At 47.7% G+C, this 24,283-nt stretch overlaps 3 protein-coding genes across 7 annotated transcripts in view; 1 reads left to right on the top strand and 2 right to left on the bottom strand.

The window, feature by feature from the left end:
• Positions 1-24,283, top strand: part of ANAPC15 (anaphase promoting complex subunit 15) — an 89,533-nt gene that overhangs the window by 27,910 nt on the left and 37,340 nt on the right. Inside the window, exon 1 of one of the 4 annotated variants that reach the window (XM_084894371.1) lies at positions 14,183-14,329. The exons of 1 other annotated variant lie outside the window; for it this stretch is intronic. The gene's annotated coding sequence lies outside the window, so the exon portion shown is untranslated. Of the gene's footprint in view, positions 1-14,182; positions 14,541-24,283 lie in introns of those variants that run through there. 2 more of the 4 variants (XM_084894372.1, XM_084894370.1) reach the window with 2 other exon arrangements.
• Positions 1,830-10,613, bottom strand: LOC311627790 (folate receptor alpha-like). 2 transcript variants are annotated; one of them, XM_084894351.1, is made up of 6 exons: positions 10,466-10,613; positions 7,821-7,965; positions 2,641-2,829; positions 2,376-2,511; positions 1,915-2,231; positions 1,830-1,867 (listed from the first exon to the last, which is right to left on the bottom strand). In XM_084894351.1, the coding sequence occupies exons 2-5, from the start codon at positions 7,962-7,964 to the stop codon at positions 1,954-1,956; spliced, it is 747 nt and encodes a 248-aa protein (XP_084750477.1). In that variant the 5' UTR covers position 7,965; positions 10,466-10,613; the 3' UTR covers positions 1,830-1,867; positions 1,915-1,953. The 2 variants fall into 2 exon arrangements, with proteins under 2 accessions (XP_084750477.1, XP_084750476.1); XM_084894350.1 differs by having other exon boundaries at positions 1,845-2,231; positions 10,466-10,604.
• Positions 18,966-23,211, bottom strand: LOC311627789 (folate receptor beta-like; the record flags this gene model as incomplete). Its single annotated transcript, XM_084894349.1, has 4 exons — positions 22,958-23,211; positions 19,632-19,820; positions 19,388-19,523; positions 18,966-19,252 (listed from the first exon to the last, which is right to left on the bottom strand). The coding sequence occupies exons 1-4, from the start codon at positions 23,108-23,110 to the stop codon at positions 18,966-18,968; spliced, it is 765 nt and encodes a 254-aa protein (XP_084750475.1). The 5' UTR covers positions 23,111-23,211.

Consider the following 24,283-nt stretch of genomic DNA (forward strand, 5'->3'; position numbering starts at 1 on the left):
ATAAAAGCATAATATAATTAGACTGGATAGCTGAATGGCCTTCCAGATGTCCTTCTGGATGACCTTCGGGGTGAAGCCAGGGCTATGGCTGCAAGGGCCGTACCCCTTGCATGAATTTTGTGCATGGGGCCTCTATTACATCTATAAATATGCCATATTTGTAAAGTGTCCCAAATTCTGTAGAGAATATAATACATCAATTGACTGTGTTCGCAGGACTATTTAGGGTGGTAGCCAGTAGATCGTACCACTTTCCATGTGGTCCTCCTCCTTCTTATCAAAACCAAACCCAAAAAATACATTTGTAACTATGACCTGCCAGAAATATACTGAGCATAGCATAACAGTCTTTGTAGTAGTCATTAGGTCTGTTGACAAACATTCTGATCGCCCTCTCCTTCCAGGCACATGTAGGATTGTACTTCCCTGGCCTCTTTGAAGTTAGTCATGGTCATAAGCTGGCCAACAAAATACTAGTGATAGGTGGGTACCAGGCCAGTGTGACTCTGTGGTTGACTATTGACCTAGGAACCATGATTTGATTCCTGGTCAGGGTACATGCCCTGGTCGCTAGTTCAATCCCCAGTAAGGAATGTGCAGGAGGCAGTCGATCAATAATTCTCTTACCGAAACCAGTTTGGCTCAGTGGATAGAGCGTCAGCCTATGGACTGAAGGGTCCCGGGTTCGATTCCGGTCAAGGGCATGTACCTTGGATGCGGGCACATCCCCAGTGGGGGGTGTGAAGGAGGCAGCTGATCGATGTTTCTCTCTCAATGTTTCTAACTATCTCTCTCCCTTCCTCTCTGTAAAAAAATAAAATATATTTTAAAAAATAATTCTCTCTCAATATTGATACTTCTCTCACTCTCCCATCCTCTTTGAAATACTTGTGATGTGCGGAAGTTTTATCAGTCGGTATGGAATTCACCAAGTTCCCTATTCCTGTCTCATAAAAGAGTGTGACCAGATGGCGCCTCCATCAGCCTGCCTTGCTGAGTGCCCAGCAGTATCCCCCTGACAACCCACATTAATCACTGTAGCTTGAGCAAGATATACCAGTAAATGTTAGTTGTGGTAAGCCACTGAGATCTCAGGGATGGTACTGGAACATAACCCAGCTTATCACAACTGCTACAAACTACACTTAATGTGAGATCAATGCCCACATATCTGTCAAATCATTGGCTTGGAACCTGTTCTAGGATTGGGATCCAGTCCTAGCTCTGCCAGGGCAGCTCAGGCCCAGCTCCTCTGGTCAGGCATGGGTGCGGTATCCCTTTAAGATGCACACATTCACCCACTTCACAAGGGACAGAGCCTGCTCCCAACAGCCAGATTGCCTGGAGTGCCAGCCCAGCTCTCATGCAGGGGATGGCTTTGACCTTGTCCCTTAATCCATGGGCCTGTTTTCACATATGTAAATGCAAACCATAGCATCTACACCTTATGGGAATAAACATAAAGCATTTAGGAAAATGCCTGGCAGGGACTGATTTGGGGGTATTAGCTGTATAGAGGTATGGCTCTTGCTGGCCTCCTTCACCTCTTCCCAGCCAGCATCCAGAACATGCTGGTCACTCCCATTCCCTCTCTTCTACTGAAGAGCTGAGCTCAGGACAGAACAGTCAACCCTGGGAGGCTTTGGTCCAATTCAAATGACAACGTCCTGGGCCTTTTCAGTGAAAAACGAAATTGAAAGCTGTGAATATGTCCTTGATTAGAATATTTTAAGTATCTAGCAAATAGCAAGAATCAGAGCTGGGAACTGACCAAGTGACAGTCAATGGCAACAGGGAAGCAGAAGTCACATCCCTATTCACACCCAAATCATTTGCAAGAGACATGCAGGTAACTAGTTTATTCAAACTGTTGGACAGAGCTCCCACCATGGGAGCTGAGCCGCGGGGCTGAACTGTGTGGGGGATGACCAGGTATCAGAAGGTAAAAGGAGCTCAGCTGAACAGCAGGAGCAGGGCCAGGCCAAGCAGGAGAGGCCAGGCCCCATGGAGCTCAGCTCCATTCATCATGGCCTCTGCATAAAACCTGGCCACCTCCTCGTTGGGGTTGCCCTGTGCCGGGTCAAACCACATCTGGATGCAGCGGCCACTGCCTCGGCTGTAGTTGCTGACTTTGAAGGAGTGACTCCAGATTTCATTGCACAGAGCAGCAGGCGTGGGGAAGTAGAAATCAAAGCGGTGGCAGGCATTCTTCACCGGACACTCATTAATCCCTGTGGGAGGATGGAAGCCCTTTAGCCATTGGACCCTAAACTATGTCTGGTTCTGCCAACTCCTCAACTCTGACCCTTCATATGCCCATCTCACACCCCAGCCTCCCCTCCTAATCCCTCTCTCCCCACCCACCAGGCTCTCACCTGAGGTCCAGTTCCAGCCCTTGTGCCAGTTACTCTTGCAGGTGTAAGAGGTGCGACAGTCTTCCCACCAGCTCTCACAGTCCTCTTTGCACAGGGGCACGTTCAGGATCCGCTCTTTGCGCCAGCTCTGGTTCCCCTGGGAGATGTCGGTAGGGGAAAGGGACTCAGGCCCAGGATTCTCAGTAGCCCAGCCCTAGAGAGCTCCAGAGCTGCAGAGGCAGGACCAGGAGATGTCTGGGAAGCGGGCATGGGGAAGAAGTCATACCTCCTGGATCCAGGGCCCCAGGTTGGGGGAGCACTCATACAGGCAGGTGTCCTGGATGAAGTGGCGCTTGCAGGCGGGTTTCATGGGGCCGCAGTGTTCCCAGTTGAAGTTGTACAGGTAGGAGACATCCTTATGGGCTTCTAGGCTGGTGTTGACTGAGCAGCAGGCGTTCTTCTTCCAGGGACTGCACTGGGTGGGGAAGACACAGGACTGAGTCCCAGGCCCAGCACAGAATATCCTCACAGGCAGTTTCTCCCATCTGAGCCCTTGGTTCCCCAGCGCAGTTGGGCCTTTCAGGGAAATAGTTGCTGTTGGGGGGCCCTCTCTTGGGGAGATGTCGTCATTACAAAATTAAATAAAATCTTTATTGAGCTCTTACTTTACTTTTAACCAGGCACTTTTCTAGGAACTGGGGACAAAGCAAGAAAAACTTCTCATAGGATAAATGCTTTGGCAGGGGAGGGAAATAATGTAGGGGAGAGGGATGGGAAATTGCAATTTTTTAAAATGGTTCAATTAAGCATCATTGATTTAGTAGCAAAGACCAGGAGGTGAGGAAGCAAGTTCTAACCCCAGAAAAGTTCTAATAAACACAATGGAACCTTGGTTCTCGAACTTAATTCATTCAGAAGGCTGTTTGAGAAACCGTTTGTTAGAAAATCTAGTCATTGTTTCCCATTAGAAATAATATAAATTAAATTAATCCATTCCAGACCCCCAAATTATTCCGTTTTAAACTTTATGTATAGTACATGTCTAATGTACTGCTTAATCTTCTTTTAAATAAACACTTCTTTTCTAAAATTTATCAAACCACCCCCTCTTGCACACTCCTAGCAACATCAGTACTATTTTTTTTTTAATTTAATGTTTTTGTTGTTAATCCTCACACCAGGATATTTTTCGAATTAGTTTATAAATCTCATTTTATTGTCTAAAGTATTACAAATACTAGTACATGTATTTTTTCCCCCATAGACCTCCTCCCCTATCTCCCTGCTCCCTCCTTTATCCCTACCCTCACTCCAGGCACATTCCCTCCCTTCTCCCTCCGCCCCAAGTGTCTTGTGTCCATTGGTTAAGCTTATATGCATGCCTACAAGTCCTTCGGTTGATCTCTTATCTCGCCCCCTCCCCAATCCTCCCCTGCCTTCCCCTGTAGTTTGACAATCTGTTCGATGCTTCTTTGCCTCTGTATCTATTTTTGTTCATCAGTTTATAATGTTCTTTATGTTCCACAAATAAGAGAAATAAGCCAGTCAGTGAAAGATAAATGCATGATCTCACCCATTCAGGTTTTTTTTAGAGAGTGGAAGGGGAGAAACAGAATGGGAGAGACCCATTGATTGGTTGCCTCCCACACGTGCCCCAATCAGGGCTGGGATCAAGCCTGCAGCCATGGTATCCGCACTAGATCTGGCATTGAAGCTGGGACCCTTCGGGCCAAACCAGCTAGGGCAACATTAGCACTCTCCATGGCGTTTTTATGTTATAAAGTTGTGCTAACCATCAATTTCCGCCAGCAACAAAAGCATTCTTCTCTCCTCCTTTGTTACCTGAAAGCTGCTTTTTGTCAAGCTGAGGTATCAGCCTGAAAGGATTGTCAGGTCCCAAACCGAAGTTTGGCTCAACAGAGACATATTTTCACTTGTTCTAGAACCGAATTGTTCAGGATGGGAGATGTTCGAGAAACAAAGTTTGACCGTTTTCAAAACATTCTTATTGAATGAATAGAACCTATGGCCTAGAACTTAGTATAAGCAAAATAAAATGTGCACTTTAAGTATACATATAGGCTGAAAAAGTCAATGCTGCTAGTGAAGCATCCCTCTTACATAAAAACTGTTGTTTGAAATTTTAATTCTGTTATTTTGGCTTCTGTAAATGCTTACTTGCTTGCTTAAATAATAAGGAAAATAAGACTACTCCCATTCCAGAGAGACCATAAACCTTCCCCCAGGGGAAGTTATCAGTGCTGGCGTCAGGCCAAGCCTTTGGCTGAAGTCTCAAAGCCCCAGCACTTAGGGCTCTTTAAGAACTTGCAAAGGGGATAGGAAAAAACAAACAAATCATATTTGGGAAACAAAGAAGGTAAAAACATATAAATAGGGAAATTTCCTCCATGTTTTTTGCCCAGAATTTGAAAGGCATTTTTCTCTGGGCCCGCACGTTATAATAATAGTGATTCCATTTCTCTAAGCATTGCTTGGTTCTTCTCTGGTTTTCTGCAACACTAGAAGTACCTGTGGTCAGTCTGCACTGCCAGCTGTTGCTTAGTCCTCACAACAAGCACAACTGGGACTGGGATAATTACCTGCTGATGAGGTTAAAATGGACATTCACATATTGGAATGCACATTACAAGTGACTTCCTTTTGGTTTTTAAATATATTTTCATTTATTTCAGAGAGGAAGAGAGAGAAAGCGATAGAAACATCAGTGATGAGAGAACCATTGGTCGGCTGCCTCCTGTACGCCCCACACTGGGGATCGAACCTGCAACCCAGGCATGCGCCCCAGACCAGAAACAAACCCGAGATTCAGCCAAATCGGTTAGGGACCAACCTAAATATTTTTTTAAAAAATCAATATGATGCCAACATTATAAAGAAAAAATAAAAGCCCTGGCTGGTTTGGCTCAGTGGATAGAGCGTCGGCCTTTGGACTGAAGGGTCTCGGGTTCGATTCTGGTCAGGGGCCCGATCCTCTGGGGAGTGTGCAGGAGGCAGCTAATCGATGATTCTCTCTCATCATTGATGTTCCTATCTCTCTCTCCCTCTTCCTTACTCTCTGAAATAAATAAAAATTTTTTAAATGTTTAGGTTGGTTCTGGTTATTAAAGGGGTGTGGCATAATTGTCATTGGTAGACCTCCCCAGCGGAAATGTTTGCTAGATGCATAGATCAAGGTGCCTCATGCCCAGCCTTACCACGGGGAGACCCTCTTTTCTTGAGCAGTTTGGGGCCGGCAGAAAAGTCACTATGTGCAGTGTGTATACTTTATCCTCTCAGATCCTTGGAGAGGTCACTCCCAGTCTAAACTGAAATCAAAATCAACCTTTGGTCTCTAGCCTTTTTTGGCTCAATGATTAGAGCTCTGTGGCCTGTGGACTGAAGTGTCCCAGGTTCGATTCTGGTCAAGGACCCATTCCTCAATTGCAGGCTCAGTCCCAGGCCCTAGTCGGGCGTGTGCAGGAGGCAGCCAATCCATGTCTCTCTCTGGCAAAGATGTTTCTCTAGGCCTCCCCCACACCCTTCCACTCCTAAAAAAAAAATCAATGGAAAAATACCCTCAGGTGAGGATTAACCAACAAAAACCCACCCCAGGGAGGGGTCCCCTCAGTGTCACTTCCCAGGCTCCTCTCTGGACCTGCTTCCTGACTTGTGTGAGACAGAAACCCAACAGCCTAAGAAGCTGAGCTGTTGACAATGTATTGGCAACACAGGCACAGAGTTTATGTTAAACAAATAGATGCCAGATTAGTTTTTTTTCGTTTTTAAAAAAATAGATCTCAGATTTCTAATCTTTTTGTTTTTTAAAGGAGAGAGAGAGAGAGAGAGAGAGAGAGAGAGAGAGAGAGAGAGAGAGAGAGAGGGAGGGGGAGGGAGAGAGAGAGAGAGAGAGAGAGAGAGAGAGAGAGAGAGAGACACTTTTTATTCCACTTATTTACACATTCAATTGGTTATATACCCTGACTTAAGGATCAAACTCCAAACCCCATGTTTGGGAGACAAAGTATGGGGACAATTCTCCAACAACTGTGCTACCTGGTCGGAGATTAGATTTTTATTCTGATGACAAAAATCACACTGGGAACCCAGCCGGCATGGCTCAGTGGTTGAGCATTGAGCTGTGAACCAGGAGGTCACAGTTTGATTCCCGGTCAGGGCACATGCCTGGGTTGTGGGTTTGATCCCCAGTAGGGGTCATGCTGAAGGCAGATCGATGATTCTCTCTCATCACTGATGTTTCTCTCTCCCTCTCCCTTCCTCTCTGAAATCAACAACAACAACAAAATTTTATTTAAGAAAATCACAGGGGGAAGAACAAATGACAAAATGCGTAGTGAGATGTGGGCTGGGAAATATGGAGAATGGGTGCCCACAGTCCCTGGGATGCTTCCTGGAATCTTAGGTTTCCTCCCAGGTCTCCCAAGTACCCTGTGTGCCTCTTTGAAGTCTCCCAGGGGTTCGTTCCCTGGAGCAGAGTTTAAGAACCTGGCCAGTTTAAGCCGGGACCGGTTTGGCTCAATGGATAGAGCGTCCGCTTGGGGACTGAAGGGCCCCGGGTTCGATTCTGGTCAAGGGCATGTACCTTGGTTGCGGGCATATGCCCAGTAGGGGGTGTGCAAGAGGCAGCTGATCGATGATTCTCTCTCATTGATGTTTCTAACTCTCTATCTCTCTCCCTTCCTCTCTGTACAAAAATCAATAAAATATATATATTTTTTAAAAGAACCTGGCCAGTTTAAGAACCTCAACCACTGTCCAGTTGGCTTCGTGGTTGAGCATCAACCTAGGAACCAAGAGGTCACGGGCATATGTCCTGGTCAGGACATATGCTCAGGTTGCAGGCTCAATCCCCAGTGTGGGGCGTGCAAAAGACAGCCAATCAATGATTCTCTCTCATCAGTGATGTTTCTTTTTTTTTTCCTTTTTTTTTTTTTTTTTCATCAGTGATGTTTCTATCTCTCTCTCCCTCTCCATTCCTCTCTGAAATCAATAATATATTAATGATAGAAACTTGAAATCTAAAACCCCTCCCCCCCCAAAAAAAAACCCTCCACTATAGACCAAGGTCTGAAAATCTGTCTCCTCAGGCATAGAGAGGGTTTAACCTTTCATTTCCAGCTTTTTTTCTTTCTTTCCTTTTTTAAAAAAATACATTTTATTGTTGTTGTTATTTTTTATTATTATTTATTTTATGGAGAGGAAGAAAGAGGGATAGAGAGTTAGAAACATCAATGAGAGAGAATCATCCATCAGCTACCTCCTTCACAACCTACACCGGGTGGGTGCCTAAAACCAAGGTACATGCCCTTGATCGGAATAAAACCTGGGACCTTTCAGTCCGCAGGCCGGGGCTCTATCCACCGAGCCAAACCGGTTTTGGCAATTTCCAGCTTTTTTCAACAGAGTCAGTTCCTCCCCACAGACCACCCCTCCTCCACCTCGGCCCACCTGCTCATGCAGCTTGTCCTCCCGGCCTGGCTTTTCCTTGTGGTGCTTGGCATTCATGCAGACATTGAGAAGCTCAGTCCTGGGCCTGGCTGCCCATACTTCGGCTGCCCACACCAGAAGGAGCCACAGCTGCGTCGGAGCCATGCTGGTCCCAGAAGGAAGAGTGGAGGAAGGGCCTCCAGGTATAAGAACAGCTCCGGGTGGGTGGAGCCTCGGGGAAGCCTGGGGCAGTGTACGCCCTACGCCCCACGCCCCAGTCTTCCCAGCCTCCGTGAGGGGTGGGACCACCTTTTGGGACAGTCCGGGGTGGGACCTCCCTGACGTTTTATGAGGATTAAGTGATACATACACTAAGGGATGGGATTTGGGAAATAAGCAGAAATAGCCAGGAGATCACCATGGGTCCCCAATCCCATGTTCACAATCTTTTTTTAGGATTTTTCTAAAAGGTAACACCAAATCCAATCAGGCTGGCACACTCTGTGGTGAAATAGTTACACCGGTGGGATAAATAAAAATGATAGTAAACTCACATTAATTTTCAAGACATATTTTTTTTTACACCAAATGACTTTGTGAAAGTTTACAATTATCTTCATGTTAGGGCTCCAGATAAGCTGTAGACCTATGTTTTTTTTGGGTTTTTTTTGGTTTTTTTTTAAACAAAGCCTCTTCCACCTAGCCAGGTATAGTTCATTAGAGTATAGTCTCCATTCTGGCGGATTCCATCCCAGGCAGGGCACAATCAAGAACCAGCCAATGAATGCATGCAATAAGTGCAATGACAAATCAAATGTTTCTCTCTTTTTCTCTCAAATAATAATTTTAAAAAGCTTGGTTCTAGCTCCTTCCAGCCTTATCATTTGGCTTCTCCCAGAGCCCCTGTAGAAGTCACAGGGCACAGAGGCTTGGTGGGTGGGCACTGGCAGCCAGCTTTTCAGTCCCTGGGAAAGGCTCCTGAGCCTCCGACCACAGAGGTGGCCTCCACTCAGCCTTTGTGGCCCCTCAATCCTCTAGCCTCAGACACTGAGCTTGGAGAGGTAACTGTTCCCTCAGCCTCCTCGTCAGCAGATGCCTGACCCTCCTAAAACACTCGTTTCCCACAGCCGATGTGCCCCCTGCTCACCAAGTCCCCTCGCCTCCACATTCCACCCATTTCCTGTAGAACTCATGGACAGGACCTGAGCTGAGCAGCCTCTGGGCAGACTCAAGCCCAGCAGCGCTCCGGGAAACCTGGAACTGAATTCCCACCTAGCTTTCCTCCTCCTCCTCCCGCCTCCTCCCTCCCTCGGTTGACCTAAGAAACATCCAAGCCTGTTGAGAATTTTGTAAGAGTTCATGTGAGCACAATCTCAACAGAATGAAAAAAAAAAATGCTTTGGAAAATAAATTCGAAGTCTCTCTTATGATTACGGAGGGAAGGTAAGAAAGGTTACATAGAGGTGGAAGAAGGCAAGGTGGGGGTCAGGTTACCTCTCACGAACTTTAGAAGGAGGGTCTGAAAGAATTGCTGGGTATTATTTAGAAGGAGGGGTCTGAAAGGGGCATTTCAAAGGGTGGTAATCTAGTTCCACAGAAACATATGAACAGATTTGCTTAAGGCTAAAATAATCTTTTCCGTAAAGAAGTTGTATGTGCCTGGGGCGTGACTAACCCACCCTGACCTGCCTCGTTAGGAATTCCTCAGGTCACCCCGTGAGGCTACTTTCCCTAGAATGCCACCCTACCCCCCCTTTTTTTTTTGTCCACACCCCGTACCCTTCCACAACCACAGTCTGCTGCTTTATTTATTCCACAGTTCATTCGTTCTATCACTTGCTAATTCATTCATTCAGGACCCAATCTGTACTCTTGGGGACCACCAGGTGATTCTTCCAATCAGGCTCCTTGGGGAAACAAAGTCTAGCAATTTAGGGCTCAGGGTTTCAGATCAGCCTGCCCACAATCCCAGCCCTCACACTCACCTCCTACGTGATCTCGGGGTGGAGGTGGGGGGTGGGGAGGCAATAACCCAAATTATCTTGAGGCTTAGTTTTCTCATCTGAGGATTACATGTCTGGGGAGGGGGACGTGGGGGGAGACCCCCAACACATGATAGCCAGCTGGGCACTGGTTGAGGGATCCGTTGGGTATGGTTTGAGAGATGTGATCCTAGTCTGGGGACACCCCTCCCCCCCAAGTCTGACTCTGGGATCCTCAAGTCCAGAGCTCCTCCAGCGTGGGGCCCCTGGGCCTCTCTGTGCTGAGGCTCTCAGGGGAAACTGAAGTCGAGCCCTGGCAGCGTGGGGGGGGGGGGGGGGGGGGAAGCTCTTTCTCCCGGTTCTGTTGGATTCCCACCTGGCCAATCAGTAGCTTTTCTTACTGTGGCTGCTTTCTAGAGCCAGGGGCCTCTTCCTCTCCGAGCCTGCTCCGTCCCTCTACAAGCCCCTCCTCGCAGCTGGGTGCTCTGCAGGAAGGCAAGAGCTCGGGGCTCTAGTTCGGGGACGGACACTAACTTCTAGTTTAACCTCGGGCAGGCCCTGCTCTGCTCCGGGCCTCCATCTCCACTGCTGGAATCTCTGCACGTCAGGCAGAGCGGACCCTCCCAATCTGGCCAATCCTTTACGCATGCTGGGAGTACCTGTGATAGGTGGGGAGTGGCATACCTGGGAGTGGAGGTGGCTCTCGGTGCAGCTCAGGCATCTGCTCTGCTTTCCAGCGTCTTGCCCTCACCTTACTTCAGGAATGACTGGGGTTTAGTGGCCTAGGAGACGGGCAGTCAGTCAGGCAGTTGGAATGTGGCCCGGGAGTAGAGCCTGGGATCGGGCGAAGGCCACTCAGCAGTTAATTATTGTCACCAGCCAGGCCTCCATGGGGATGTGGGGGGGGGGGGGGGGGAATAATACCCTGTTTCCCCGAAAATAAGACAGTGTCTTATATTAATTTTTTCTCCCAAAGTTGTGCTAGGTCTTATTTTCAGGGGATGTCTTATCTTTCCATGCGCTAGGTCTTATTTTCGGAGGATGTCTTATTTTCGGGGAAACACGGTAATAATCTTATATAATAAAAGGCTAATATGCACCGTGACCGGTTTGGCTCAGTGGATAGAGCGTCGGTCTGCGGACAGAAAGGTGCCAGGTTCAATTCCGGTCAAAGGGCATGTACATTGGTTGCGGGCACATCCCCAGTAGGGGGTGTGTAAGAGGCAGCTGATCGATGTTTCTCTCTCTCTGTCCCTCTCCCTTCCTCTCTGTAAAAAATCAATAAAATACATTAAAGAAAAAAAAGAGGCTAATATGCAAATTGTCCCCTTGATGGGAGTTCGACAGAGAGTTTGACCAGGGGGCAGGGCTGGCCCACTAACCACCCTCAGCCCCTTCCCCCTGACAGCCCAATGGACCCCAATCAGGGTGGGCTAGTTGGACCCCACCCACGCACAAATTTGTGCACCAGGCCTCTAGTAGTAGTAGTAGTAGTAGTAATGTGGGCCTAAGGCCATTCCCCAAACCCCACTTACCCCATTTTCTTCCAAAAAGTCAGATTTGATAAACCTTGCAACAGAGTTGTTGGGATCCTTTAACAAGGTGGGGAATCATTCAGCCCATGTGCCATATAAGACCCAAGAAATCATTCGGTCTGGCTCTTACCAAGGCATAAGGAGTGAGTTAAACGTTTGACCAAATATAGCAGACTAATTTATTTTTAAGCAGGCTAATTTTTAAGTTGATAATTTTGTATGGTCAGTAAATGATGTTATAAATATCCAAATGGGCCTTGGCAGAAAAAGGGTTCCCAGATAGAACCAGTTGCGGGGCCAGGGCGGGAGTGCAGGCTTCTGGCCTCCCAGTCCGCTGTAGAGAGCAAGGAGCTCCCACGTTCCCAACGTAGCCACCAACTCCTCCAACCTCATCAACCCCATGCATCCTTCCCCTCCAGGTGTTCATGGTATGCCCAGATTTCAAGATCCCCAAAGAACACTAGGGAGCTGAGTCCAATGCAAGAACAAAGAGTCCTTTATTCAAGCTTGAGCCCGGTCTCTCCACCCCTACCCACGTAAGCGGCAGGATGCAGAGAGCCCCGAGTTCTAAGGGTACAGCTTCTTTATTTTTTTTAACTTATTTTTATTTTTTTTAAATATATTTTATTGATTTTTTACAGAAAGGAAGGGAGAAAGATAGAGAGCTAGAAACATCGATGAGAGAAACATTGACCAGCTGCCTCCTGCACATCCCCCACTGGGGATGTGCCCGCAACCAATGTACATGCCCTTGACCGGAATCGAACCTGGGACCTTTCAGTACGCAGACCGATGCTCTACCACTGAGCCAAACTGGTTTCGGCAGTACAGCTTCTTTATAGGGTTGGGTCCAGGGCCAGGGCCCAGTTACACAGGTGGCTGGATGCGGTTAGCTTATTTGGCCTTCTGCATTCCTATTGGCTGATTTACGGGTGGTTTAGGCAACTGGAACTATTTTGTAAAAAAACTGCTGTTTAAAAACGTTTGCTCTCTAGCCTGCTTTATAGCCTGTTTGAAGATAAACTCGGCTATATGACTAGAGATGCCAGGTGCATTTTTCAATTGAATAGAACTGCTTTGTTTTCAAGGCCAGCATCGAGATAACCACTAAGTGCACCTAGGGCTGGCTCTTCAACAAAAAAGGGAAGTTCTGCTTACAGCCTTGCTCTGCCCTTTCATTTTCACTTGATAACCAGAGCCTCAGTTGTTCCAAAATTCCAGCTGCCCTGCTCTGTCCTTCTCACTCACCCACCTACACAGGTGCCCCTTAAAGATTTTTTTTAAAAATATATTTTATTGATTTTTTTTTTTTTTTTTACAGAAAGGAAGGGAGAGAGATAGTTACCCTGTTTCCCCGAAAATAAGACAGTGTCTTATATTAATTTTTTCTCCCAAAGTTGCGCTAGGTCTTATTTTCAGAGGATGTCTTATCTTTCCATGCGCTAGGTCTTATTTTCGGAGGATGTCTTATTTTCGGGGAAACACGGTAGAAACATTGATGAGAGAGAGACATTGACCAGTTGCCTCTTGGACACCCCCTCCTAGGGATGTGCCCGCAACCAAGGTACATGCCCTTGACCGTAATCAAACCTGGGTCCCTTGAGTCTGCATGCCGACGCTCTATCCACTGAGCCAAACCGGTTTTGGCTCATTGGTTGCTTCTTGTAAGTACCCTGACTTGGGATCAAACAGCAACCTTGGAGTATTGGGACAATGCTCTGACCAACTGAGCTTCCTGGCCAGGGTTACACAGGTATCCTTTCTACAGCATCAGAGTCTGGTCTAATTTAGACTCCACTATTCCCAGTCAAGGAGAGAAGCCTTCCTTTTTTCACTCCCTTAGGCTGTGGTGACATCACTGGTGGGGGGAAGAGAAGAGGGAAGAACAGATTTGGACAGAAGCAAATACTGAGCTTGGTTTTGTCAAAGTGCCTGCAGCCACCCAGGGGAAGGTCGTTGCAGAGGCAAAAGCCCAAGGGAAGAGTCCAGCTTGGATGCAGATGTGGGAGCCATCAGCCTGTGGATGGAAGCAGAAGTTTAGGAAAGATGGGATCCTAATACTTTCTGGAAGGCCACAGGTCTAGGCGCCTGAAGCAGGAGGGGGCCGGAGAATCAGAGGAGTCAGATGGATTTAAACGGACTTAGCTTGCCGAGACCGGTTTGGCTCAGTGGATAGAGCATCGGCCTGCGGACTGAAGGGTCCCGGTTTCCATTCCGGTCAGGGACATGTACCTTGGTTGCGGGCACATCCCTAGGAGGGGGTGTCCAGGAGGCATCTGGTCAATGTCTTTCTCTCATCAATGTTTCTAACTACCTCTCTCCCTTCCTCTCTGTGAAAAATCAATAAAATATATTAAAAAAAAAAAAAAAAAAAAAGGACTTAGCTTGACCCGCAGGCAGGCAGGTGGAACTTAGGCAGGGGCAAACATGACAGTTTGAGCCAGCCTATTCATAGAAACCAACCATGCAGGAATAACAAAATGTTTTTAAACTGGGAGTGGGAGGTATGTGGAACTAGGGAGGGGTTGCAACAATAAGGTGAACTGGCACTTAGGAACAGGGAAAGTTCAGGTCCTTGCTGGGGAAGAACAATGGGTAGATTCAGAGCAGGCTTGGAGCAAAAATATACCTCTAGAGACCATAAAGCTTCATGGGCAACCCATTATTGGGCCCCCTTCCTGTGCGGGAAGTCTGAATCTGCTTGCAATACATTTTCCACATTTTTGCTTAAATCTTCTGGTCCGAGGTCTCATTCTTCTTCATCAGGAGATGTGACCTCAGGACAAAGATCTTGGCTAGCTATGGTTATCAGATTGCTAGAGGAAAATCAGCCAAGCTGATTCCCCCCCCCCCCCCCCCCTTCGAGCCTTATCTGAATTCTGAGAAGGCAGCCTGGGAAGGTTTAGCTCCTGAAGATCTCAGCAGGCAGAGGAACCCTCAGGCTCCCTCCTGACTTCGAAAGCCCAGCTCAGCCTTCTCTTGATTAGAGCAGGACCAGTGAAAAGACCTCAAGGTGGGACTTGCTCCAGCTCCTTATCCTCCATCCCTGCCCCTGGAGCTGGTCATTATGGGCTTTAAGCTCCTCCACCCAGGCAGGAGGTTCGGTCCCTGAGCCTGGCCCTGGGCCCTGAGGGCTTCCGCTTCGGAAGTGACCAGCGAATGGATGGTGAGTTGGAAGTGGAGCTCTGATCCTGCCCTTGTTGAGCCTCAGGCCCTTGTTTAAGGTAAGAAACATCCAAACCTGTGGAGAATTTGCATGAGTTTATTTGAGCCAAAACAGACAATTGCTGGGAAGCAAGCTCTCAAACCCTCTGGGGAATGGCAGGTTGCAGTTTCTGTTATGCATTTGAAATTAAGGAGGGAAGTAAGGACCTTATGTGAAGGTGGGAGAAAGCCAGGTGGGACAGGATTACAGGACAATTAAAACAGGATTTCAGGACAGGTAAGTTAAGTGGGTGGTTACAACTTATTTCAAAGGTGTATTATCCCAGTTAGACCAGAACTACAGACAGAGCTTGCTTAAGGCAAAGATAAACCTTTTACCAAAATATTATAGGCCTGGGCACGACCTGACCCCCTCCAGTTAGAAATTTACTATAATCAGATCACTCTGTGACATCACTTCCTTCCACACTCTGCTCTGAACGTGGGGTCTGGGTGCTAGGGCCCCAGGGAGGGACGGGGTCAAGCAGTCACCTTGGGGCCAATCCCAAGAATGCCCACCTAAACTGGAAGCTTAACACCAGCAAGATTAGTCACACAAAGATAACAGGAAGAGGCTTGACCTGCACAGCTGGGGGCTTCCATGGCCTACGCAATGGCTGTGCATTCCCAGGCAGCAAGGAGGGGCTAGGATTCAGATCGGAGTGTGGTTGCAAACCCGGCTTCCTTCACAAAGAAAGGGGAGCTCTTTGCGGGACTTGGGGCATCAGCCTAGGGATGCAGATCCAGTGCTTCTTCTCCAGGCCCGCTTCGTCCCCGGGCCCGCTTAACTTCCTTCTGAGCCACCTAGACATTCTGCTTGGGCCTCTATCACCTTTGGGCCTTTGCACTTGCTGAACCCTCTTCACAGAGTGCTGTTCCTCCCACCGTCTTCTGCTTGGCAAACATCACTCCCCCGGAAGCCTTCCCCTAACCTCTCTGGGCTTCCACAGAACTACGCCACACTCTGGCCTTCCCTCTAGAAAAGCCTTAGCAACTTGTTCCCTAATGCCCGGTTGCCATGGCCTTCCCTCAAAAGCCTTAGCAACTTGTTCCCTAATGCCCGGCCGCTGTGGCTCTGTGGTTGAACATCAACCAGGAGGTCACAGTTCGATTTCTGGTCAGGGCACATGCCCAGGTTGTGGGCTCGATCCCCCGTGTGGGGCGTGCAGGACCCAGCTGATGAAGGATTCTCTCTCGTTTCTCTCTCTCTTTCCCTCTCCCTTCCTCTCTGAAATCAATAATATTTATATTTATTTATTTTAATAAGAGTTATTGGTCCTCAGGTCCACCTGCCCCCACCAGCCTGTGCAAGGTGCTCAGTTTCCTCCCTGCTGATGGAGACAAGCAGACTGGGTGCTCAGAAAGCCTCTGTTGACTGACAGTGTGAGTGCACCGATTCCTTAACTTCCTGAGTACCTCCTCTCTGCAGGCACTGACCCAGGCTCAGGCAGTCTGTCACAAATGACACAGATGTGGCCCCTGCTTTCAGATGTATGTTTTGTTAGGGAAAAGCCAGACACTGAACCCAGCAGGTATATATATATCTGTACAAGGGGACTAACGGGTTGCGATAAGAAGGTGACTCACCATCCATTTGCTGGTCACTTCTGAAGCCCTGAGGGCTCAGTGCCCTGGTTTAGGGGTCAGCCCTCATGCCTGGGTAGAGGACTTAAAGGTATTCAGAAGTCATTTTAGGGGGAAATTATATGTTGAAATCTAACTGGCTGCAGAGGATAAAAGAGCATTCTAGGAACACAAGGAGGGTATTGCTGAAGTTAAGGCCCCAAATGAAAAGTGTGAATGGAGCTCATATATGGAGGTAGAAGGGGAAATAATTTGACATGCAATCTAAGTAAAGGGATGGCCAAGGCCTTCTATGCCACTAAAGAAGTTTAGATTTCACAGCAGCTACCATCAGAAAGCATTAAAGGGTTGGCGAGGAGCTGTCATGTAATAAGACCTTTTAGGTGTTTGTTTTTACTTTTTTTTAAAATGTCCATCAAAAGTAAAACTGATGGCTGAAAGTTTACTAATGAGTAGGATATCTGCAGTTCTCAAAGTATCTCCCTACAACATACATATTAATTATAAGGGGGAGGGTGAGTAGTAAAGAAACCTGGAAGACCCAATATCAACCAAAAGATCAGTTAACATCATCAGATGGGCAGACCTGACACCATGTGCCTATTATGATGCACCAAGAAGGACAGAGTATTGCTTTTGGGATATTTGTTTCAAAAATGCACAGCTTCAGCCGAGACTGGTTTGGCTCAATGGATAGAGCGTCGGCTTGGGGACCGAAAGGTCCCGGGTTCGATTCCGGTCAAGGGCATGTACCTTGGTTGCCGGCATATCCCCAGTAGGGGGTGTGCAAGAGGCAGCTGATCGATGACTCTCTCTCATCGATGTTTCTAGCTCTCTATCTCTCTCCCTTCCTCTCTGTACAAAATCAATAAAATGTATTTTAAAAAAAAATGCACAGCTTCAATCTAGAGATGAGGAAACAGATAAATTCAAAACGAGGGATATTCTACAAAATAACTGGCCCAGCCCTAGCCAGTTTGGCTCAGTGGATAGAGCATCAACCTGTGGACTGGAGGGTGCCGGATTCAATTCTGGTCAAGGGTATATGCCTGGGTTGTGGGCTCAATCCCCAGTGAGGGGTGTGTAGGAGGCAAGCGGATCAATGATTCTTTCTCATCATTGATGTTTCTATCTCTCTCCCTTTCCCTCTCCCTTCCTCTTAGAAGTCAATAAAAAATAAAATAAAATCTATAATAATAAAAGTGTAATATGCTAATCAGACCAGACAGCCAAACAACCTTCCAGACATCCTTCCAGATGACCTTCCAGACAACCATGCTATGACACCCACTGGTACCAGGCCAGCCAAGGCGTGTGCAACGCAATTGGTCAGGGGCCCGGCCATTGACCCATGACCGCCCTGCAGAGGGAGACCCAGGCCACAGGCCAGCAGGGCGATCAATCAATCAGGAGGTTCCAAGATTGCTCCAAAGAGGGAGGCCAGGCCACCAACTGGCAGGCTGCAGAGAGTGGGTGGGGCCTCTGAGGGGGCGATCCATCACAGAGCCCTGGTTAGGTGGGCAGGGCCTACCTCTTTGGGGTGATAAATTACGGGGATCCCAGACTGTGAGAGGGCACAGGCCAGGCTGAGGGACACGCGCCTCCCCTCCCCGGCCCAGTTCACAAATTTCATGCACCAGGCCTCTAGTAAATAAATAACTGGCCTGTGCTTTGCAAAATTGTCAGTGTCATGGAAGAACCTCCCTTGCTGAAATATCCATCAGTAGGTGAAACAATTAAAGGTAACATATTCATAGAATGGAATATTGTATAGCAATTAAAAAGTATTAACTAATTCTGAACAGATTAATATGGAAATATTTCAGAAACCCTGTTCTCATGGTAAGCCACGTGGATATGACAACTACACCTATCAATTTAGCAGAAAATAAAAAGTTTGATGCCATACTGTGTTGACAAGGCTATGAGGAAATGGACACTCATATTTTGCTGGTGGAGGCCACATTGATACAACCCCTGTAAAGTTGAAATCCATATTAGAAAATTAGAAACCCATGCACTCCAGCAATTTCTCTTCTGGAATTCAAGTGTAATATGCTACTGTGTAGAAGATTATTCATTGTAACATTATTTGTCATTTTTAAAAATATATTACTATTTATTTCAGAGAGGGAGAGAGAGAGAGATAGAATCATGGATCGGCTGCCTCCTGCACACCCCTACTGGGGATCCAATCTGCAACCAGAGCATGTGCCCTGACCCCTGACCATGGGAAATTTAACCATGATCTCCTGGCTCATAGGTTGACGCTCAACCATTGAGCAGCACTGGCTGAACTATTTGTCATTTCTTTTAAAAAGGAAATAATGCAGGTGTTCACCATTGAGATCCCTCCACCAATAATTCCCATCCCAGACCGCATCTGGTAAGAGAAGGAAGGGGAAAGAAACTTGTTTTGCACCAGAAGCCTGATAAGGTCATCCATCAATTTCTGCCCACCTTCCCTCCACCAATCCCCCTTGTTCCCTTGTGATGCAAGAATGATGAACTTAGCCCCACAGTAAGGGATCAATTTATACTCCCTACTTGCTGGTGAATTTCAAGCTAGTCCCAGTCCTTCTTTGGTTCTCTCAACGGGAATGATAAATCAATGAGGCATGTTCAACTGCCATCCCATCTACCCCACGACCAGCTCAACCCACCCTCAGCAACCCACTCTTCCCCAATTATTTACAAGACACAAGACACATGTGGATCTCTCTATTTGAATAGTCTGTCACAGTGTAAAGACCAGGGCATTGTGAGGTCTGCTAATTGAGAGAGCTCAGCTGGAATGAGCCCAGGTCACCCAGGTTGGGTACAGGCAAGGAAAAGGTCCAGGTATCAGTAGTGGAAGCTGTTCAGTCAAGGAGCCAGAGTTGCAGCATCAGAGCCAGGCTGAGCAGGAGAGGCCCAATCCCGTGGAGCATGGCCCTAGAAGTCATGGCCAAGGCATAGAACCTCGCCACCTCTTCATTGGGGTTGCCCTGGGCCGGCTCAAACCACATCTGGATGCAGCGGCCACTCCCTCGGCTGTACTGGCTGACCTGGTAGGAGTGACTCCAGAGGCCCTCACACAGGGCTGCAGGAGTGGGGAAGTAGGACTCGAATGTGCGACAGACGGCCCCAGCTGGACACTTGTTAGATCCTGCAGGGGGAGAGGACAGACACAACCAGCCCTACTTACCTGAGAGAGATTCAGGCAGTGCCAAATCCTCAAACCCCCTTGGCCCAAACCCCACCTCCACCTCCCCACTCACCCACCCGCCCACCCAGCCCTCACCTGAGGTCCAGTCCCAGCCCTTGTGCCAGTCACTCTTGCAGGTGTAGGAGGTGCGGCAGGCTTTCCACCAGCTCTCGCAGTCCTGTTTGCACAGGGGCACGTTCAGGAAACGCTCTCTGCGCCAGCTCTGGTTCACCTGAGCAGAGGTAAAATGAGAAGGTTCCTCAGCCAGGCCTGTTGGCAGCCACAGCTTTGACTGGGGTGGAGTGGGGTGGGGTGGGGGGTGGTGAGGGAGACCCAGTACCTCCTGGATCCAGGGCCCCAGGTTGGGGGAGCACTCATAGAGACAGGTGTCCTGGATGAAGTGGCGCTTGCAGGCGGGCTCCATCTTGCCACAGTGGTCCCAGTTGAAGTTGTACAGGAGGGAGTTGTCCTTGTGCAGCTCCTGGCTGGTGCTGGCAGAGCAGCAGGCATTCTTCCTCCAGGGAGTGCACTGGGCGGGGAGGACACAGCACTCAGCACCCCCTGCCACCTCCAGCCTCTCCCCATTTGGTCCTTGCTCTCCAGCCCCAGGTAGATTGTTCTAGAAACGCTCACTGTGAGGACCTCTCTGCCCTTGGCCTTCAGGAACTCCCATCTTGAGGGACACTCAATTGCAACAGTGTGATTAGGGGGTTGTGGGAGCCTGGGAAAAACCCAGTCTTGGGAGGACAAAAAACTATCATTTATACAGGCCTTAATACTTTATAAAAAGTTCTTAAATTTATTCATAAAAAAAGTATTACTGAGCCAAAACCAGTTTGGCTCAGTGGATAGAGCGTCGGCCTACAGACTGAAGGGTCCTGGGTTCGATTCCAGTCAAGGGCATGTACCTTGGTTGCGGGCACATCCCCAGTAGGGGGTGTGCAGGAGACAGCTGATCAATGATTCTCTCTCATTGATGTTTCTAATTCTCTATCCCTCTCTCTTCCTCTCTGTAAAAAATCAATAAAATAGCCGAAACCGGTTTGGCTCAGTGGATAGAGCGTCAGTCTGCGGACTGAAAAGTCCCAGGTTCGATTCCGGTGAAGGGCATGTACCTGAGTTGCGGGCACATCCCCAGTAGGGGTGTGCAAGAGGCAGCTGGTTGATGTTTCTCTCTCATCAACGTTTCTAGCTCTCTATATCTCTCCCTTCCTCTCTGTAAAAAAATCAATAAAATACATTTTTTAAAAAAAATCAATAAAATATATTAAAAAAAAAAAAAAAGTATTACTGAGTAGCTACTCTATGCCAGCCATTGTTGTAGACTGAGTATAGCAGACAAGAAAACAGACAGAAATATGTGTTCATGGATCTTACATTCTGGTCAGGGAAGACAGACAGTAAGACACTAAAAGGGAAAAAATATGATATGGAAGGATATGATCAATTATATAGGGACGTTTACAGCAGGGAATGAGTATGTGGACAATGGGTGATAGTTGGAATTTAAAATAAGGTGGTTTGAAAAGCCTCGTTGTGAGGTGACAATTTTAGTAAAGAAGGAAAGACAGTGAGTGATGCAATAAAAGATATACAGTATATATTTTTATTTTTTATTAATGTTTACCTGAGGATATATTTTCTATCGATTTTTAGAGAGAGTGGAAGGGAGTGAGAGAGACAGAAAGTGAGAAACATTGATGTGAGAGACACATGGATTGGTCGCCTTCCACATGTGCCCGGACTCAGGATGGAGCCTGCAACTGAGATACGTGCTCTTGAAGAGAATCGAACCCGGGACCCTTCAGTTCACAGGAATAAAATATACTTTTTAAAAATATATATATTTTATTGATTTTTTAAATATATTTTATTGATTTTTTACAGAGAGGAAGGGAGAGAGATAGAGAGCTAGAAACGTCGATGAGAGAGAAACATCAACCAGCTGCCTCTTGCACACCCCCCACCGGGGATGTGCCTGCAACCAACGTACATGCCCTTGACCGGAATCGAACTTGGGACCTTTCAGTCCGCAGACCGACGCCCCACCACTGAGCGAAACCGGTTTCAGCTAAAATATACTTTTGAATAACCATATTCTTGGCAAGAAATAAGATTTGTTTCCCCCCCGCCTGTGGTTAGGCCAGTACCAGACATAATGGGCCCACAGAAACATTTGCTAAGAAAAAAAAAAAAGGCAAATGGCCGAAACCAGTTTGGCTCAGTGGATAGAGCGTCGGCCCACAGACTGAAGGGTCCCGGGCTCAATTCCGGTCAAGGGCGTGTACCTTGGTTACCGGCACATCCCCAATAAAGGGTGTGCAAGAGACAGCTGATTCACCAATTCACCAGCTGTCTCTCTATCCCTCTCTCTAAAAAAAATAAAATAAAATATATTAAAAAACAAAACAAAACTGGACTTCATTATAGAAATGGACACAATAGTTTAGCATGTTTTTAATATAGACCCAATTTTCCAGGACAACAAAAGCATGAAACAGAAGGCTGTCCTATATGGTTTACATTATTGGAGTTAATCACCATTTTAGAAAGTGGCCTCAGTTGGTGTGGCTCAGGTGTTGAGCATTTTCCCATGCACCAAAAGATCACCAATTGGATTCCCAGTCAGGGCACAAATCTGGGTCATTGTGGGCTCAACCCAGTAGGGGATGTGCAGGAAGCAGTCAATCAATGTTTCTCTCTCTCTCTCCTTTCCTTTTTCTCTAAAATCAATAAAAACATATACAAATAGAAAATAGCCATCAATGGCAACACGTCTTAGAGTATCTCATAGCCTTTAAGTTACCAATAGAATACACCAGCACAAATCTTCATTTGCAGCTGTGATTTTATGAATAAACATGTGCTGTTTCACAAGGACTTCTAATGTAGCCATATCAGAGAAATGACATATTGAAATATAGTTGTTGTTTTATATATATATATATAAGTTGCTTTCTTCTTGCTTCTTCTTTGCATTACAGGTAATTATGTTGATAATTTTAAATTAAATGTGCAAATAGATTCTAGTAGCTTTGAACTTCACTCCAGGATAGAATAGAGAGTCTAAACAATATTTTTCCTAAAAAGGAAGTATGAAAACTGAAAGGGTTACAACCAAGTGCCATAATTTTTGATAGACTGTGTGAGAGTACTGCACCTCTGCCTCGCGTCGCAGTCATAAGAGGCTTCTCCTTTGCCCCTGGCACTCCGTGCGACTGGCACATAGTCAAAGTAGGAAAACCACCCTCCCCCAAACCCCTGGAGGTGTCCGCCCCAGTCCTACCCCACCACGAGAGCTAGTCATGTCCAGATCCTGTGTGTGTCCACAGGCTCCTCTGGGCCTCAGTTTCCTCACTTGTGTCATGGGGAAAATGTCATCTGCCTCCCTCAGAGGACCACCGGAAAAATGAGGTCATGGACAGAAAGCACATGACACCTGGTAGGTAGGTCCTCAGTAAGTGATCATTGCATGTGATTGCTGACATGGTATCCTGTTCTGAGGAGGCCGCCCAGAATCAGCTAAACCGCTCCCCGACCTTTACCTTCTCAGCAATGATCAGAACCTGGGCTGTCTGGCCCCTCCCCTCTTCCCGCACCACCCTAAGGTCCTCTTCCCTGTCAGAACCAGTGCCCTCCCCAACCGCAGCCACACTGCAGCCACACCTGGCCATGCAGCTTGTCCTCAGGGCCTGGCTTTGTCTTGTGGTGTTTGGCGTCCATGCAGACGTTGAGCAGGTCTGTCCTGTCTCTGGCGCTGCACATGGAGGCTGACAGCCAGGCCAGAAGCAGCAGAGGAGGCATCCGTTTCCAGGCCATGACTTTCTGTCCCTGCAGAGGAAGCTGTGGTGAGGGAGAGCGAGGCCTGAGGGGAGAGAGCCCCTGCCGGGTGCTCCCTTCACCCCCTCCTCAGTCTCCCCATCTCCACAGTGAAGGCTGGGGCCAGAGCCTGTTCCTTCAGTGCTGGGTCCTGGGGCTGCCTGAGACTGAGATAGATGAGGCTGGCAAAGGGGGCTCCCTCGCCTCATTCTTGGAGGGTTCAGAAGGGGATCTGGGGTTAGTAGAGGGACAGTACCCAAGTTGGAGAAGAATATTTGAAACCACACGTTCTCTCTGGATTTTACCTTTAAAAAAGTAGTTAAATGGTTTAGGTCCCTACTTCCTGAAAAGAGCCAGGGACCCACAGAACCCTTATGCTGTGTTCAGCAAGTGCCCTGCCATTAGACCCTGGATCACCTGGGTTCCCATGGCAGCTGAGGAAGGCAGAGGCCCAGCTCTGCTGAATTCTCCACATCAGCCTGAGGACCAGGGGATGTAACACAAACAGGACTGGGTTTGGTTTAATGATACAGAAATGGAAGGAGTGGATGTGTTATTGTTGTTTTTAGGATTTTATTGATTGTTAGAAAGAGGAAGGGAGAGGGAGAAAAAGAAACATCAATAGGCTGCCTCCTGGACAATCCCTAGTGGGGATGGATCCCACAACCCGGGCATGTGAACCATTCAGCCCCTCTTGGTGCATGAGATGATGCCCAACCAAATGAGCCACACCAGCCAGGTTTAGTGACAGTTCCAAGGTTGTGAGAGGACGGCTTTCAAACAGATTTGCTCCCTCAGACTTCTTCCTTCCCTATTTCCTGAAAGCCTTTCCTTCCTCCACCCCCTGGCCCCTCAGCTCTCTCATGCCCCAGATCGCCACCTGACTCCTCAGAAAACAAATGCAGAGACCCTTGGACTGACCAGAGGACAACATGAAGTCTCCCATGCTAGAGGAGCCTGCCCGACAGGCACTGAGGGGCATGGGCGGCACCTGGAAAAAGTGACAGCCCCTGTCTGTCCATGACTGCCTGTCACCCCAGGGATAGAGAGTTAGAAACATCAATGAGAGAGAAACATCAACCAGCTGCCTCTTGCACACTCCCTATTGGGGATGTGCCCGCAACCAAGGTACATGCCCTTGACCAGAATCAAACCTGGGATCCTTGAGTCCGC

The sequence above is a fragment of the Pipistrellus hanaki genome (assembly GCF_964339955.1).
Source record: "Pipistrellus hanaki genome assembly, chromosome: 9".
Lineage (NCBI taxonomy): Eukaryota > Metazoa > Chordata > Mammalia > Chiroptera > Vespertilionidae > Pipistrellus > Pipistrellus hanaki.